Source organism: Apis laboriosa, unplaced genomic scaffold (genome assembly GCF_014066325.1).
Source record: "Apis laboriosa isolate Shangri-la unplaced genomic scaffold, ASM1406632v1 scaffold49_cov149, whole genome shotgun sequence".
Classification (NCBI taxonomy): domain Eukaryota; kingdom Metazoa; phylum Arthropoda; class Insecta; order Hymenoptera; family Apidae; genus Apis; species Apis laboriosa.
The window spans coordinates 2,154,309-2,171,447 of NW_025223500.1; the positions used below are offsets into that span (position 1 = coordinate 2,154,309).

The 17,139-nt window shown below is 22.2% G+C and overlaps 3 protein-coding genes and 1 long non-coding RNA gene across 6 annotated transcripts; 1 reads left to right on the top strand and 3 right to left on the bottom strand.

The window, feature by feature from the left end:
* Window positions 1-2,106: 2,106 nt before the first annotated feature.
* LOC122716926 (tectonin beta-propeller repeat-containing protein) lies at window positions 2,107-9,946 on the bottom strand. Of its 3 annotated transcripts, none has more exons than XM_043940443.1 (24): window positions 9,509-9,946; window positions 9,179-9,361; window positions 8,694-8,846; window positions 8,532-8,624; window positions 8,149-8,329; window positions 7,799-8,022; window positions 7,459-7,662; window positions 7,183-7,361; window positions 6,961-7,093; window positions 6,658-6,884; window positions 6,462-6,593; window positions 6,223-6,379; window positions 6,001-6,163; window positions 5,805-5,908; window positions 5,594-5,736; window positions 5,153-5,501; window positions 4,926-5,076; window positions 4,643-4,839; window positions 4,072-4,281; window positions 3,904-4,005; window positions 3,690-3,825; window positions 3,415-3,606; window positions 2,802-2,959; window positions 2,107-2,672 (listed from the first exon to the last, which is right to left on the bottom strand). In XM_043940443.1, exons 1-24 carry the CDS (start codon window positions 9,731-9,733, stop codon window positions 2,622-2,624), a joined length of 4,047 nt encoding a protein of 1,348 aa, XP_043796378.1. In that variant the 5' UTR covers window positions 9,734-9,946; the 3' UTR covers window positions 2,107-2,621. The 3 variants fall into 3 exon arrangements, with proteins under 3 accessions (XP_043796378.1, XP_043796379.1, XP_043796380.1); XM_043940444.1 differs by having other exon boundaries at window positions 2,108-2,672; window positions 9,179-9,387; window positions 9,509-9,648; XM_043940445.1 differs by having other exon boundaries at window positions 2,109-2,672; window positions 8,694-8,920; window positions 9,179-9,387; window positions 9,509-9,648.
* Window positions 9,947-12,048: 2,102 nt separating this feature from the next.
* LOC122716745 lies at window positions 12,049-13,253 on the bottom strand. Its single transcript, XR_006347082.1, has 2 exons — window positions 12,582-13,253; window positions 12,049-12,489 (listed from the first exon to the last, which is right to left on the bottom strand). It is a non-coding gene; the product is annotated as an uncharacterized LOC122716745 (long non-coding RNA).
* A 304-nt stretch (window positions 13,254-13,557) lies between these two features.
* On the top strand, window positions 13,558-14,973 carry LOC122716740 (cell growth-regulating nucleolar protein). Its single transcript, XM_043940094.1, has 3 exons — window positions 13,558-13,819; window positions 13,899-14,260; window positions 14,366-14,973. Exons 1-3 carry the CDS (start codon window positions 13,695-13,697, stop codon window positions 14,971-14,973), a joined length of 1,095 nt encoding a protein of 364 aa, XP_043796029.1. The 5' UTR covers window positions 13,558-13,694.
* A 419-nt stretch (window positions 14,974-15,392) lies between these two features.
* LOC122716741 (putative inositol monophosphatase 3) lies at window positions 15,393-17,079 on the bottom strand. The gene is made up of 5 exons (XM_043940095.1): window positions 16,712-17,079; window positions 16,298-16,546; window positions 16,024-16,184; window positions 15,835-15,952; window positions 15,393-15,728 (listed from the first exon to the last, which is right to left on the bottom strand). Exons 1-5 carry the CDS (start codon window positions 16,938-16,940, stop codon window positions 15,487-15,489), a joined length of 999 nt encoding a protein of 332 aa, XP_043796030.1. The 5' UTR covers window positions 16,941-17,079; the 3' UTR covers window positions 15,393-15,486.
* Window positions 17,080-17,139: the final 60 nt, after the last annotated feature.

Consider the following 17,139-nt stretch of genomic DNA (forward strand, 5'->3'; position numbering starts at 1 on the left):
ATGTCATTTTATTTTTTTAATAGATTTAAAATATTAAAAAAAGAATATATTTTAATCGACGGACTATTTTTTATATATTATTATTATGGAACAAAATTTTTAGCATATAATTTTTTTGAATTCAATATGTATCTTTTTAAATGAAAAATATAAATATACATTGTTACACATTTTTAAATCAATGCATTAGATATTATATAAATATTCACAATATTATTTTAATAAACAAATCTGAATTATTGTATAATATATAAAATTATGTAAAAAAATTTATTTTTTTTTATGTACATCAAACGTATTCCTTTTTTATATAGTAAAATATATTTTATAAAAAACTTTTATTATGTCTATTATTTATTTAAGTAATTACGGAAATAAAATATATTATTTCGTATTATACAAAATATTAATCTCAATTATTTTTAATAAATAAAAAAAAATTGAAAATTGTTTTGATTCTAAAAATATTATTTTGGAATATATTTATCTTTTATAACACATATTTTTAAAGTATTTTAAAAAATGTATAATTTATATATAAAATATTATAAAATATCAAGAATAATAATAAAATTATGGAAGAGATGATATAAAAAAATAAAAATATAAAATTTTTTTATTTAAAGTTGACATCCTGCATATATAGAATATTATTATATTTTATCTTTGGAAAATTTTGAAGAAGTTGGAAAACAAATATAAAAGTATAAAAAAATGTTGGTTGATTTGTTTATTTGATTGATTTGTTTATTTACAATTGGTTTGTTATAATTAAATTTAAATTTGTGTTTAAATGAGACAAAGCGAATGAGTAACATGAGAGAGATAAAACTTAATTTATTTGTATTTAGTTTTATAATATATAACTTAATAATTAAGTTTTAACCAACATTTTTATATATTAATTTTAATATTTATTTCTCTATAATTAAACCAAAAATATTTTACGACTATATATTTTATACATAATAAACTTAAAATTATTATTAAATAAATTTTTATTTAATAATAAATTAATTTATTAAATTAATTTATAAATATATTTCTAAATAATTTTAAATTTATTAATAAATACATATAATATTTATTTATTTTATATATATATATATATAATATAATTTAATTACATATCAGAAATTATAATACATATATGTTTATCAATAAATTGTATTTATATATCAGCATAAACATTGGCATGATATACTTATATTCTTACATACATACAATAATGAATATAATGAAACTTAATATTATAATTCACTATGAAATAATATTCATAATAAAAATTTATAATATTTAACCATAATAATTTTTTTTAATTTTAGATAAAATTTTTTCATGTAATTTATATTTTGATAAGTTTATATATAGAATAAGAATAAACATAAAATCATATTAGAGACACTACATGAAATCTATTTATACAGGAACATTTAATGCATTATCTTTTAAAAAAAAATGAAGCATTGTTTTAATATAATTATGTATTACTTTACGATTCATTTTTTTAATATTTACGAAAGTCAATTTTTAATAACTTATTTAAATATACTGTTTTTAATAAATTGTTATATATGAATAAAATATGTAATAAATAAAAAATGTAAAAAAAAAATATATAAAGATTATTTATTTTAATATAATTTCAATTTTTCAAATATTTGAATGAACAGTCTCTTTTAATGTTCAGTTTTTTTATTTTATAATAAAATAATTTATAGCTAGACAAGGCATTTCGTACAATTTAATATGTAATGTCATATTTTTTACTATACATATGTACAGAGTGTTAATATATTTGCGGGATATTTTTAAAGAATTGATTCTAGAAGCCAAAACAAAAAAATTTATAAAATACATAAAAATGTCGACTGAAACTTATTTATTAAATTATAAGTAATTAAAATTTGTATTGTATTGCCTTATACGAAGCGTAAAAAGATTAATTTAGATAAAATAAAACTATTTTTATATCATTGCATTCTATTGCCAATTTATTTCATCTTCAATTCTGCAAACTTAAATTGCTGATAATTTAAAAAATAAGCCTTAAATAATTTTTATATATAAAATTTTGGATTTATTTTGGCTCAAAAATCGAATCTAACGATATTTCATGAATATATTAATGCTCTGTATAATTACGAATTATATTTATTTATTTAAATGCATATATTTGGAATGTTTCTTTGATTCATTTGATATAAAATTTTAATAAAACTATATGAATTTATAGACGTGTATAAATAATCTCATTAATATTATTTTTTTTATATGTATTTATATCTATTAGAATATAAATGAAAGTAATACGAACAATTAATTTCATATTATTGTTCTTTGTACGTTTTAGATAAAATAATATCTCTGTTACTTATGAAATATCATAGTATCAAGCTTGTATCATAAAATTGAATCAATTGCAACAGCTAAGCCATATCATATATATAAATATAGCTACATATCATACGCATACGCATTGATTTTTTTTATTTATGAAAAATATAAAGAAACTAAACGATAGAATATTGTATTCTTAGATATTAATGTGTTATAAATATTAATATTTTGCATATCTGATTAATAATTAGTTTTCCATTTGAAAAATGGAAATTAGTTCTTCATTTAGTTTTATTTATAAGACTTCCCATACTTATATACTGCCAATTTGCCTGTTTATAATAGATATAAATATTTAATTTTATATACTTATATACTAATAATATACTAATAATATATATATATATATTAATAATTTTATCTCCACAAAACAATGGTACATAATTTATCAATCAACTCACCCCTATACCAGTTGCCCAACCAGTTCCAGCTGGATTGTCATCAGTAATACCTATTCTACGACAAAGTATACCAGCACCTGAAATTGCCCAAACTTGGCCTTGTTCTCTTGCAACAGCAACATGTCGAAAACCTTGTTTCGCATTTGCAACGGACATATCTGAAATATATACATATCATTATATTATTATATGTATCATTATATTTAAAATATATAAACAATGTTCATAGTTTAAATTATATCATAAATAAAATATATTATTTTATTAATAAATTAATTAGTATATTAAATATATAAAACAAATTATTATATTTAATAAATAAACAATGATATTTGTAAACATAAAATCAAAAAATATAAACTAATAAATTCATAATAAATTCTAATTTAGAATTGTATCATATATTTTATATACTATATTTTTTTGAAAAACTTTTGTAAAAAAAAAATTTAGTACATTTTCTTTGATAATTCTTTTTAATTTAATATTTCCTTTTCTTAATAAAATTACATAAATCGTTATAAAAAATATATTATTTGTTAGTTTCAATTTTCCGCATTAATAAAAATTAAGCTAATCAATAATCTATTTAATATATAAATTTAATGTATACCTATATGTATAGGATCATTCGGCATCACAGGAAGCGTTTGCCAATATGTTCCCTCTGGAAAAACATTCACCTGTACATCCCGTCGTATATGTAATCTACCTATTGTATCTAAGGCCCACACTTCATTTTTTCCAACAGAAATTTGTTTTAAGTGAGCACCTGCCGGTGGTTCAACATTCTGCCATTGTATTCCTAAAATTATAATATAGCAATTAGAAAGAATCTTAATAACTTTAAAAAATTTATTTATTCTGTTATATTATTTATATTTTTACCTGTTGGTTTTACAGAAGTAATACCTAATCTCCAATAAGAGGAACCATTCTTTCCAACAGACCAAACTTGTCCACAAGGACCACACGAAATACCTACTAAAGCTTGATCACTTGGTATATGTTCCCATGAAACTCCCTATAAATAAATAATAATTTTATTTACAATCTAAACAGATATTTATATTTTGATATTATAAACAATTACTATATATACCATTGGACATGATTCTGAAACACCTCTTCTAAATAAAGCTTCACCATTAGAGGCAACTGCCCATATATAAACAGGAGTATCTGAACCAGGTTTGTCAGTTGCCTAAAAATCACGAATTTAAAAAGTTATTATTTTATATTTTTTTAATAAAATTCATATATATCTTACATATAAAGAAACATCAATCAATTTTGTATTTCCTAATTCTTGCCAAGGTCCACTAGTTGTTAATTGACACCTTCGAAACCATCGTCTTCTTCTAACATAATCAGTAAATTGTTTTTTACCATGATATTGAGAACGAAAATCTGTAGCATATTGCCAACCATCTCTATCAACACCTCCAGGAGTATGAAAATCTACTATCCAATCTGATACCTATTAAAAATAATATAAAATTTTATTATTTTATTATTTAAATCTTATAAAAAATGCAATTAATATTTTTGTATATTAATATTTTGTATTTAATATTAATTAATATTGTATTTTCTACATAAAATAAAGAATCCAATTGTAATTCTTACATAATAAGATTTGTGATTTTATACTCTATTTTGAGTCTTTGATAAAAAAGAAAATAAATTTAATCAGAATAAAGAAGAAAAATAGGAAAGAAAATAAGGAAGGAAATATAATATTATGCCAAATTTAAAATACTAAGAGTAGTAAAATTGATTGTTAGAATTTAGATAAAATTTAAATATTGAAATTTAAATATGTTACTATATATTCTTACCCAATGCCACTGCATCGATAATAATTTAGTATGTTCTCGGGTACGTTTATGACGTCCAGATGCATCACTCCACATATAACGATCTGTTGGAAGACCATGAGAAGTATATCCAGTTACTGGATTCCAACGTTGATTTTCATAAACATAATAATTGTGAGTATCTACCATAGTATTTATTCCTGTACTACTATCTAATCCTATATAAATCAATAAGATTAAAATTATAAGATTAGTTCATAAATTAATTTTTTTTAGTATAAATTTTTTTATTATAGAAAACGACCTTTCAGGAATAAACCACCCCAACCACCAGTATATACCCATGCAATATTATCATATCCTATTCCCCATGTTACACCAACAGAACAAGTTTCAACCTTTTTCAAATGTCCACCCATTTGTCTCCAAAACATTGTAATTGGATCAATAATTATCTACATGAAATTTTACTACATTACAATTAAGTTACATAAAACTAGTTCTAATATTAATATCGAGATTATTACATACAGATGTAGATTTATACGATATGCTGCATAATGTCATCAATCCTTTAATCCGTAAATGAGTAATACTTTGTGGCAATATTCTGTGACTATAAAAAGTAAATTCCTTATCATCGATATAAATTTTATATCCTCGAGTTTCACATATAATATCTAATGTGAAATTAGAACCAGGTTTTAACAATATATCTCCGTTTCTTTCTTCATCGCCCCATTGTCCATTTTGATATGTATTTCGCACAATAATATTTTCTTTTAATCTTGGATTAAAATGTAATGCTACATCATGACAATCCATTACAGATTTTTGTTTTAAAGACATCGTTGAATAACAGACAAAATTAAATGATAGCCTAAAAAATATAAAAATGTTTTGGAAAATATTTTTTCATTTATATTTATATTTTCAAAATATTTTTTAGAATTATCTTAAACTATTTTTTACCTATCAGCATCATCATGAATACAAACAGTAATTTTTAAAGAACTACCATATCCAAAACCATTTTGCAAAATACATTCAAAAGGTAATTCTTTTCCAACAACATCTAATTCTTGCACATAAGCATCATTAATAAACTGATTTTCCTATCATGTACATAAAGCATTAGCATAAAATTTCATATATATATTAAATGAGATATGTACTAACTTACTTCTATAATAGCAGGATCATATACATACACGTCTCCTAATGCAGTAGTAGCCCATATTGTATTAGGACCAGGTTTTCCATAAACATTATTCATTTGACAAGAAACTAAAAATATAAAAAATTATTTATTTCTCTTAATATATTTCTCTTTAATATATTATACATATATTAAATATGAATATTAAGTTTTTATATACCTGATGTTAAATGTGCTAACCAATCTTCCATTTCAGTATCGCTAGAAAATTGCAATCTAAGAACTTTAGAACGTGGCATTCGAGGAGTATAAATCGCTATTCGTGGATTACCTGGTTCACTACAGCAAACTACACACATAATTTCAGAGACAGGAAATTGCATCTATAAAAGACATTGATTAAAATTCGTTGAAATATTCTAAAAAAAATTGTTTAACTTACAATTGTTGTTGCTCCATCCGAATTTAAAATAGTTACAATTCCTGAATCTAAAGAACCACTATTACTACTTATCCATTCTAATTCAATAACACAATCTTCATATGAAGTACCGCCCTTAACTTTGCATTTTGCATTACCATTTTTTACCCAAGATGATCTAATAAATTATAATAAATAAAAATAAAATAAATAACATTATTAATTTTACATACAATTTTATATACTTATCAAAATCTTACTTTTCAACTACTTTTTCGTATATTGATGGATCATATTGTACTTTTTGTAATCTTTTTTTTAATTCCTCCAAAATATATATTCTCCATGTCTCTGCTACATCCCCATGACTTGCACCATTTGAATCTGCAATCCTAAAATTTAAATATGTAAATAATTAAGTTTAAATAGATAATATTTGTTTACAATATTAATTACCATTTTGGAGGATTAGATAAGTCAACAAAGCATGCTCCAGCTTCTACTTTATACCAAGAGGTATCACATTCAGCCCAATACATTGCCCCAGAGCTTTCATCTTCTCCATAAACACCCGAATCACTGGTCAAGTCAGGATCGAAAATACTTCCATCTGTCTCCGGATGAGCTTCGACACCTACCATAGAGCCGACTGAATGAACGGGACTCCATGCAGCTGGATTAATCTATATTAATTTTAAATTTTTTAATTTCAATAAAAATGATTACATATGAATGCATATAATTCAATTATTTATTAACCTTAACAACATTGCCCATTCCTTTTCCAGATACTATTATAGATTCTCCAGTTTTAGTCAATGATTCATTCGATATAGTTATATTAGCAACGCTAGCTTCGGTTAAATCGTTCATATCTAATGAATTTACTGATCTACAATTTTATTAATTAAGAAAAAAATAATAATTACTTTTATTACAATAAAAAATAATTATGTTATGTATAATTATGTATTAATGTACCGTTTTTTATCTTCATTTAAGTATATATCCTGGAAAGACGTTTGTTGTGGATTTTTTGTAGAAGTACCATCATTTACACGTTGCCATAATTTTAATGATGTTGGTGTTGGTGCAGAACGAGATTGTTCTTCCCATTCTCTAATCAATGTAGTACCTTCACTAGTACTATGTGGTCGATTCTGTAAATATTATATTTTTAAATTAATAAATAATATATATATATTATATATATTAATAATATACTTATAATATTTAAAATTTATATAAAATAAGTACCAATGATCCCCAACTTTGATGCCTTTGTTGTTGTGGAGTACCACACATACTATGTCTATTACTCGAAGATAAACTAGCATTACTACTTGCTCGACTAAGTTGAAGAGGTGCATTTATTAATCTCCATTTTTTACCCGTTAATTCTGATTGTGTAATACCAGCGCGATAATATAAACATCTATCTTCATGGCCTATAGCCCAAACCTGAAAGATATTAAAAAAATTAAATAAATTAATTATTACTTAATAATTAATTATTACTTATTACTTAATAAATTAAAAATTATTATTTATTCAAGAAAATATTTTTTTAAAAAGTTTTTTTTTTATTATCAGTTACCTGATCATTTGGAGCAACAGATACCAGTGACATTTTACTTAACATTTCCACCCATCCAGTTCCAACAGCCATTTGTTCACAAACTCCACTCATTTCACCTTTAATACCTTTTCTAAACCATACTCCTCCATCTTGTGTTATAGCCCATACAGCATCCGTACCTATACTAACTTGTATTAATTTTAAATCTTTTTGTGGAGGATCAACTTCTACCCAATCTTCACCTATACATATATAATATAAATATAATAACATAAATATATAATATATTCGGTATATATTATATAATATATATCAATATATATATATCAATATAAAAAAATATACATTATTTAGTATAATTTACATACCCATTGGATATTCTCTAGTCACACCTGTACGCACAATTGCTTTACCAATCATTAACACTGCCCACACAAGACCAGTCATTCCAACAGTGATTTGACACACTTCATATCCATTTGCTAATTTTATAGTACTCCATCTTTGACCTTCAGGGCAAGTAGTACTAGTTCCAACACGAAACATTACCTTAAATTATATTAATAATTTAATTATATTAAATATAATCATTATTACATATATAATATATAAAATAAAAGTATGAATGGAAATAACATTACAATTATAAATAAAAATTATAAATAAAATATTATTATAAATTACAATATTTAATTAATACAAATTATAATATTTTTTAAGAAAATTAAAAATATTTTTTTAAATATTATACCCTGCCATGAGCAGTTACTGCCCAAACTATTAAACATCCGGGATTACCACCAGGTATTTGATTTCCACCCACAGATATATCAATAAAAGGTTCCTAAAAATATGTTAATAAATTTTGTAAATGTTTTTGAAAATCATTTAGTTTAAAAATTTAGAAACTTACTTTAGTTGCATCTTTATGAAGAGGTGCAATAGCACACCATGAATTCATAGCACTGTATCTCCTATATCGAACCCATTTCCTTCTTCTAACACAAGATTTCCATTGTTTTTTTGTTGTATATGTAGCTGGAAAATCAACTGCATATGTCCATCCCTACCAAAATATCAGATTCTCTGTCATCATAACACTTTGTTTGTTTTTGTCGATGTTGACAACTGATAACAAATCTACATATAAACAGAAAGTCATAAAAAATGTAACAAAGATGAACTGAAAAATGAATTAATCCATTATTAACTCATTGATAACTATAATCATATGTAATTGCTGTTATTAATATAAAAATTAATAAATTAAGAAAAATTAAGAAATATAAAATAATAAAAAAATTTTAAATGAATAAAATATTTTTTAATGAAATAGAAGAAATAATAGATTAATTATAAATAATTTAATTGCTATAACAAAAATTTTATTGCATTTACATCATGATCTAATGGTTGGCCATCCAATGTAGTTTCTATTTGCCAATCACCTTCCCATTGCCAAGCCATAGATGGTAATTTTACTTTATCTCTACTACGGTCAACTGTACCATCTTGATCAGAAAAATTATACCTATCTGTAGGTAATAATCTTCCACTAAATCCTTCTAAAGGAAGCCAACGCTATAAATATTATGTTCTCTTAAAATCTGTTAAAAGTTACATATATAAATAACTATATAGTAATATAAATAACTATACTAACTATATATAAAAGTTACATATATAAATAACTATGATTATAATCATTCAAATATATTTTAAACATACTTCATTTTCATATATTTCTTCCTTGATTCTTATAGGTACATCTAAACCATGTACATGTACATAAACTTGACGATCACCACCTATAGCCCACATGAAATGTGGTACTGCTGATAATTGTTTAAACTCAAGACCCAAGTACATGAATTCTCTCCACATGTTTCCAGATGTTGACAATCCAAATACGCGCCCCTCATTATTTATAGCATATAAGTATGAGCTTGGCATTTTAACACTTTAATAAATAGTTTAACTTTTCTATAAAATAATATTTATATTCATAATAATGGAATTATATTTTCCATCCTATCATTAGATTATTGTGTAAATAAGTACTGATAATGATAATCTTTATATCGATGATTCACGTTTATGATAATAACAAATATTTAAATATATAAAGGTAAATATTTTTAGATATTTAAAAAAAAATATAAGTTTTTTTTTCTAGTTTTCTATTAATAATGACATACATAATTTTTACAAAAATATAAAATAATAATCGCGAAAAAATGATTTTGGTTATGTAAAATATTTATATTTTACATTTTATTAATATAACATATTATTATTATGTATAAAAATGTTAAAACACAAAAACTATTAAATTATTTAATACAAAAATTTAAACGTAAGTATAAATTGTTAATCAAAAAATAAAGAACATGTTTTGACGATACATAACCAACTGTCATTTACTGTTACTGTCACTTAAAAATGTGAATATAGATAAATTTATCTCACATTAAAAAAAATTACTATTTTAAAAATTAAAATATTAATGAATGTAATTAATGTTTTCAGAAATTATTTATATGCGTCATTCATATAATAATATATGTATATAAAATATAAATATTGTAATAATGTAATTTTATTTTTACTTAAATTATATATAATTAAATGTGGTAACACTGCTTTTTAAACTTACTTTTTGTGATTAAATTTTAAAAAAAGATATTAAAATTTTTTATTTTCTCTATGCATTTTTATGGATTTTATCATGAATCTGAAAATATTCATTTTAGTATTGAAATTTAATGATTTAAAATTATTTGTAAAATTACAAATTTTTAGAAATTTTTGCGAGTCATATGACGCCATGTTAGATTTTTATTTAATATAATTGAATAATAATAGAAGTACTAAAACATATCAAGTTTAAATTACCTTTTGGATAAAAAATTTAAATTATATTATAATTTAAATTCAAATCTAAATTGATCTTTAAGTCGTATATATTTATAGACATACATAGAAATGTATAAGTCAAATTAAAACAAAAAGAAAATGAAATATTTGCAGACAAAAAAATAATTCAAAATGGTGGATATTGCATCTGATAAATAAAACTATAAATTTTCAGAGTCTGACATCATACTCTTATTTAAAATAAAAGAGAATAAAAAACTAAATAGAAAAAAACATAATGCTATCATTACGGAATGCGTAGTACTTTTTTTAAATTAATTTTTTTCTGTTTAAAAGTATGATATCAGATTCTAAAAATCTGAAACTTTGTCTAATAAAGCTATATCAAGCATGTTGCAAATAATTATGCGTAAGATTATATATTTGTTTGTGAATTAAAAATTAATTTAAATAATTATTAATAACAATGAAAATATATTGCATTAAAAATAACAAAATAATAAAAGTAATACTAATTTAAATCCAAAATCCTACTAAAGTAAAAAGATTTTCTTAAACTTTTATTCATTAAAAATATATAATTATACATTTTATAATATTCTATCTCATTCTCGAATTAAATTTATTAACGTTATTTTATTTTAAATAATTTTAAATAATTATGATTAAATAATTTTTCTTTAATTTGTATATTGTTATTATGTTTTTAAATAAATTATATGAAAATAATTACAGATCGAATATTATCAACATCTTAACTAAAATTTAATTTTTTCGAAATAATGATTTTTTAGATGCACATTATAATAAATATTATTTAAAATTATAAAAATAAAATAAAAATCAATAAAGAATAAAATATATATTGCAGATTTAATAATGATTAAATTGCAATAATGTATAATAATATAAATATTTATACATATGCTTTGAAGTAAGAAATTGCTTGAAAGTAAGAATTTTCATCTTTATTTTGCTTATATAACATCATATAATTTTATCTTTAAATCGAAGCAATTATCTCAAGTTATGTCTATAAATATACAGGAAAAAATATTCATAATGACCAAGATTAGGAATATTGAGAATTTAAGATCATTCACAAAATAAATGTGAGATAGAAGACAATATGTTATGTATTTTTACTTATTGTTTAGATAAATGTTTATAATTAATATACTTATTAATCACATATATTAGAGCAATATATTTTAAATATATTTTGAACTATATATTTATATTCTAATTAATATTTAATATAATAACAATCAAATTAATAATTATTAATATCTTTCTTATATAACAATTATTAAGATAAAATATTTTAATTATAAATTTTAATTTACAAATTTTTTTAAAAATAAATATTAATACAAATAAGTTCTTTCTTCTTTTTTTCCAAATTCAAGATTTTATTATATAAATCAGATATAAGATTATATCTCAAAGTATTCACTCTCATTCTCTATAATCTTTTCCCACCTGGTGGGTAAATTATAAAGTCCATCCCTGAAAAATGACAGCTATTTGCTGGTTATGAAGTCATCAATAAATTTTCAGATATTTTATTCCAAGTTAAAGGCTTCCCAGACAATTAATGTTACAGACTTCGAAAAAGATAACAGTCTGACAAGGCCAGAGAAAGTATGCCGCATTTGGCAGGACTTCCCATCCCAATGCATAAATTGTGTCCTATGTTTTTTTTCCATGTACATTGTCGTGCTGCAAAATCACATATCTTGTTCCTGGTCTGATAAATAACCGTTTTTGTTCTAGCTGGTCATATAAATTCATTAATTGATTTTGATAATATTCGGCAGTTATTGTCTTTCCTGGTAAATTTATAATGATTATTATATAATTTATTATTATAATGTTTTAATGTTAATTTAGTTTATAACGGATGATTTCTTGGAAATCTCACCATATAAATACCATATAAACTTTTTTACAATGCAAGTTCGGTTTTGCTTCGATTTTACAAGCCACTGAAATCGTTGGTTACCCGGAATTAACCCATAATTTCCGTTGTTTGTGATTGTCATATAAAACCCATTTTTCATCGCCAATAACAATTTTGTGCAGAAAACTTTTCCTTTTATGCTATGAAAAGCAGCAGAAATCTGTTTTTCTTATTTATTTCGCTTAATTCATGTTTATTTATTTCGCTTAATTCATGTGGGCCTCCTTCATCGTCAAACTTTTGAATCTCACCTAATTATTTCAGTTGAATACTGCTTGTCTGGTAATTTCCAATCTTTTTGCGTCTGGGTCGGATTTTCGTTAAGCAATTCCTCTCCGTCATTAAACTTTTCCGATGCATGATCATCATCTTTTAAATTAAAATTTCCGGTTTTAAATCTTTGATATCACTTTTTGCATGTTCTGTAAAATATAACATTCTCTCCCAGTGCCGCATTACAGTAGCTTCAATAGCTGATTTCCTAAGCTGGAATGCAAAAAATAAGAAGTGATAAAAATGACGCTTCTCGCCATATTGTTTGAAATTGTTGCATAGGATTGGAAACTCTTAGAACGTTCATCACGACTCTTCTTAAAAACAAAAGAACGCTTTTATAGATGGCACCATAACAAACGGGAAGTAATTCGAATTTGCTCAGAAGTTATGATCGTAGAAAGAAAGGGGAAGGAACTTATTTGCACACCTAATAAAATATTCAAATCTATAATAAAATAATTATTTTAATTTTATAGAATAAAACTTGTAATATAATTTAATAAATTAGAGTAGAAATGCATTATAGATTTATACTGATAGTTTACATTATCATTTCTATACATTAAATTTTGTTTCTATGAAAATTTAATTATGTTCTATATTCAAAAAATAATTCTATGAAAACATGACTTACAAAAGAATTTAGTTGCACGTGCACAGTATCAGATACAACTACTAACTACTAAGTAGCGAAATATATAGGTTATAATCGCATACGGGGTTATTAATCGCATTTTATATATTCAAATTTATTTATATTTTATGATAATTTTTTTTAATTTATAAATATTTAAAAAAATGGTTGTATTTACTTGTAATAATTGTGGTGAAACATTACAAAAACCAAAAGTTGCAAAACACTATGAATTTCGATGCCACACCGCGCCTTTTTTAACATGTGTCGATTGTTTGAAAGATTTCAGGTAAATATTAATAAAAATGTGTATATTTTTATTTTTTTTATAATTTCTAATTAAATTATATTTTTATTATTATCTAAAGAGGTGATCAATATGTAGCACATACGAAATGTATAAGTGAAGCTGAAAGATACGGGGGTAAGGATTATGTTCCGAAAGCTGGAGCAAATAAGGGTGAAAGAAAGCAACAGAAATGGATTGACACAGTTAATAATATTCTCAATAATGAAACAAATTTATCAAAAACAGAACGAAATTTTTTAAATTTATTATCAAAGCATGAAAATATTCCACGTAAAAAAGTTAAATTTTTAAATTTTGTAAAAAGTGCTCTAGGTCAGAAAATACCATCAGTAGTAGTTGATAGTGTATGGAATAAAATAGAAACAGCTTATAAAAATAATGTACAAAATATTAATAGTGAAAAACAACAACAAGAAAATGGTAAGTTTTTGTTACTCAATTTAATATTTATTTAATTTAAATTATAAATTTTTGATATACATATATAATATGTATTTATTTATATTTTATAATAAACATAAATAGGTAAAATGAATGAAAAAATAAATAATGTACAAGATACAAGTATATATCAAGAAAATAATATTATTGAGAATCAAAATAATGAAAATATAGACAAAGAAAATCAAAATGAAGACCAAGATAAAAATAATTTAAACAACAGTGAAAATGGTATTGACAATGATACTATCAATAATGCTAAGAAAAAGAAACTTAAAAAGAGAAAAATATCTGAAACAATACAAGAACAAGTAGAAGAATTTGTAAAAAAAAAAAGCAAACAGGATGTAGAATTTACAAAAGAATCAGTTTCTAAAAAAAAAAGCAAAGATATTGCTATAGAAAAGTTAGATGAGATAAAAAAAAATAAAAATACTTTGCTATTTGAATCATCGATTAATCAATGTGATAATATTATAGAGAAAACTTTCAATTGGAAAAATGTTATTTTAGACATAGTAAAAAACAAAGGAGAAATTTCCTTAAAAAAATTACAGAAAAAAGTAATTTCACAATATATGAATTCCTGTTCAAATATTATATCATATGAAAAAGCATGTAGTAAATTCAACAAAAAATTAAAAAAAATATCAGAAATTATCATTTCTGATGAAAAAGTAACTTTAATTTAATTTAATTGATATGTATTAGTTTATAATTTTTCAATATACAATATTATAATAATATATAATATTACTAATGATTTATCATTATTGTAATAAAAAATTAGAACCATCTTTATTCAAATGAAAAAAATTTTATAAAATATTATTAAATAAAATATACATATAGAAAAACATTTATTATTTTTTTTTTATTAAAATAAACAAAAATTTTTGAAAATATCACAGAATATATGTAAAATTAATTTATCAATAATAAATATTTTAAATACATAAAATATAATTATTATAATATATAACAGTAATTTTTTTACAATAAAAAATTATTCTGTGAAACACATTCATTTGAAAATACTTCAAAACAAAATTAAATATAGAACTTGTAAATAAATATTTTTATGAATTGTATTTTGATATCAAATTTTTAAGATATGTATAATTTTTACAATTCTTTAATGAAAAAATTGATATTGAAATATGATTTAAAAGTAAATAATAAAATTTAGAGATTTAATGTTTATATTAAATGTTTGAAAATTTATCTAAATACCAAACATGATTACTCATAGTAGCTAAAAGACCCCATGTAAGTTCTTTAGAATCATGAGGTCTAAAACTTATCAATTGTTGATCAAACAATTGAGTAACTGTACCACCAAGAGCAGTAAGAATTGCAGTTCCTGCACAAATGTCCCATTTTTTTATTGCAGTCATATGGACATATGCAGTTACATTTCCACTTAAAACTTCTAAAAATTTGTAACCTAAACATATATAAATTTATTTCTAATAAAAAAATTTAATTCTTTCTTTTTTATAAATGAGATTTTTATAATAACAAATATTAAATAATAATATTAATAAAATTACCTGCACCAGCTGCAGGAATAATTTTTACATCTTTACCAAATGCAATCTTAGAAACATTATAAATTTGGCCAGCATGTGATTGTGATACAATCAATATTGGTATTCTTTCATCTTCTAACTAATTTTAAAAACATTTTTAAATTTTGAAGAATTTACATATTTTCCTTGTAATATTTTTGTATTTATTACCTTATGCAGTATTTGTAAATTTTTTGAAATTGCATGATTAGTCCATGACCAAAATAGACTAGAATTTTGCTTTGTTTCAAATGGTTTATATATAACACCTATTATAGGTTTTCCTTTTACAGCAATACAAACCATAGTTGTAACATATTGTAACAAATTTTCTAAAATGAAAAAAAATAATATATGATATAAGAAACATATATATATATAAAATATATAAATATATATAAAAATATATATATTTATATATTTTTCTATACAATAATGAAAATACCTGTAAATTCTTTTGTTGCATCAAGAGGATCAATCCAGACTGTAATGTCATTTATATTTATAATTTCATCCTTAATATCATAATCATTTAAATTATTAATATTATTTTTTATATTTGACACTGTAATTTTATCACAATTTTTTGATGTTTCCTCTGATATTACTGTTATACTTGGAAATGTTTCTAACAAAGAATGGACCATTGCACAGTGTGATCTATAATCTGCTTCTGTTACTGGATCATTTATACCTATCAAGGTTAAAAAACTAAATTATTTTTATTATAATATTTTATTATAAATATATGTTCTATATATATCATTTATATATAAAGTTTTTATTTCATATACATAAATATGAAATACATATATTTCATGTATTCTAAAAAATGTAAGTATTTAATATAAATCATTACCTTCTTTCGTTTTTCCTTTACTTTGTATTTCGAATTTTGCTTGATTATGAACTGCAATTACTTCAGAACCACCAATTTCTGCTGCTTTTATAGCAGCAGTAAGAAGTAATTTTAAAGAAATATTTTTATTCTGTAAATCTGTATATAAAGTTCGATTTGTATATAGGTATAATACACTTAATAATATAATAATTCCACAAAAAATTGTTTTTCTTGTTCGGACACTCATTTTGATATGTACAATACAATTCTTTCTTTTTTTAATTTAATGTATTCGCGTAACTATGATTTATTTTATATAATGAAACATTTTAATTATTCTATATGCGGCCATTTTTAATTTATTTGAAATTTCCAATAATATTGAATCTTTATGTTCTATGTATGTATAAAATTGACATTGAACCTGAAAATTATACGCCACCTGT

Excerpts from the sequence above, each read along its gene's own strand:
- LOC122716926 (XM_043940443.1), bottom strand. The coding sequence starts at position 9,733 with ATGCCAAGCTCATACTTATATGCTATAAATAATGAGGGGCGCGTATTT. Across the intron at positions 5,077-5,152 it reads TATCGTATAAATCTACATCT|ATAATTATTGATCCAATTAC; the intron begins GTATGTAATAAT and ends AATTTCATGTAG. Across the intron at positions 3,607-3,689 it reads TACTTCTGTAAAACCAACAG|GAATACAATGGCAGAATGTT; the intron begins GTAAAAATATAA and ends TTATAATTTTAG.
- LOC122716740 (XM_043940094.1), top strand. The coding sequence starts at position 13,695 with ATGGTTGTATTTACTTGTAATAATTGTGGTGAAACATTACAAAAACCA. Across the intron at positions 13,820-13,898 it reads GATTGTTTGAAAGATTTCAG|AGGTGATCAATATGTAGCAC; the intron begins GTAAATATTAAT and ends TATTATCTAAAG. Across the intron at positions 14,261-14,365 it reads AAAACAACAACAAGAAAATG|GTAAAATGAATGAAAAAATA; the intron begins GTAAGTTTTTGT and ends AAACATAAATAG.
- LOC122716741 (XM_043940095.1), bottom strand. The coding sequence starts at position 16,940 with ATGAGTGTCCGAACAAGAAAAACAATTTTTTGTGGAATTATTATATTA. Across the intron at positions 16,547-16,711 it reads TAAAGGAAAAACGAAAGAAG|GTATAAATGATCCAGTAACA; the intron begins GTAATGATTTAT and ends TAACCTTGATAG. Across the intron at positions 16,185-16,297 it reads TGCAACAAAAGAATTTACAG|AAAATTTGTTACAATATGTT; the intron begins GTATTTTCATTA and ends TTTTCATTTTAG.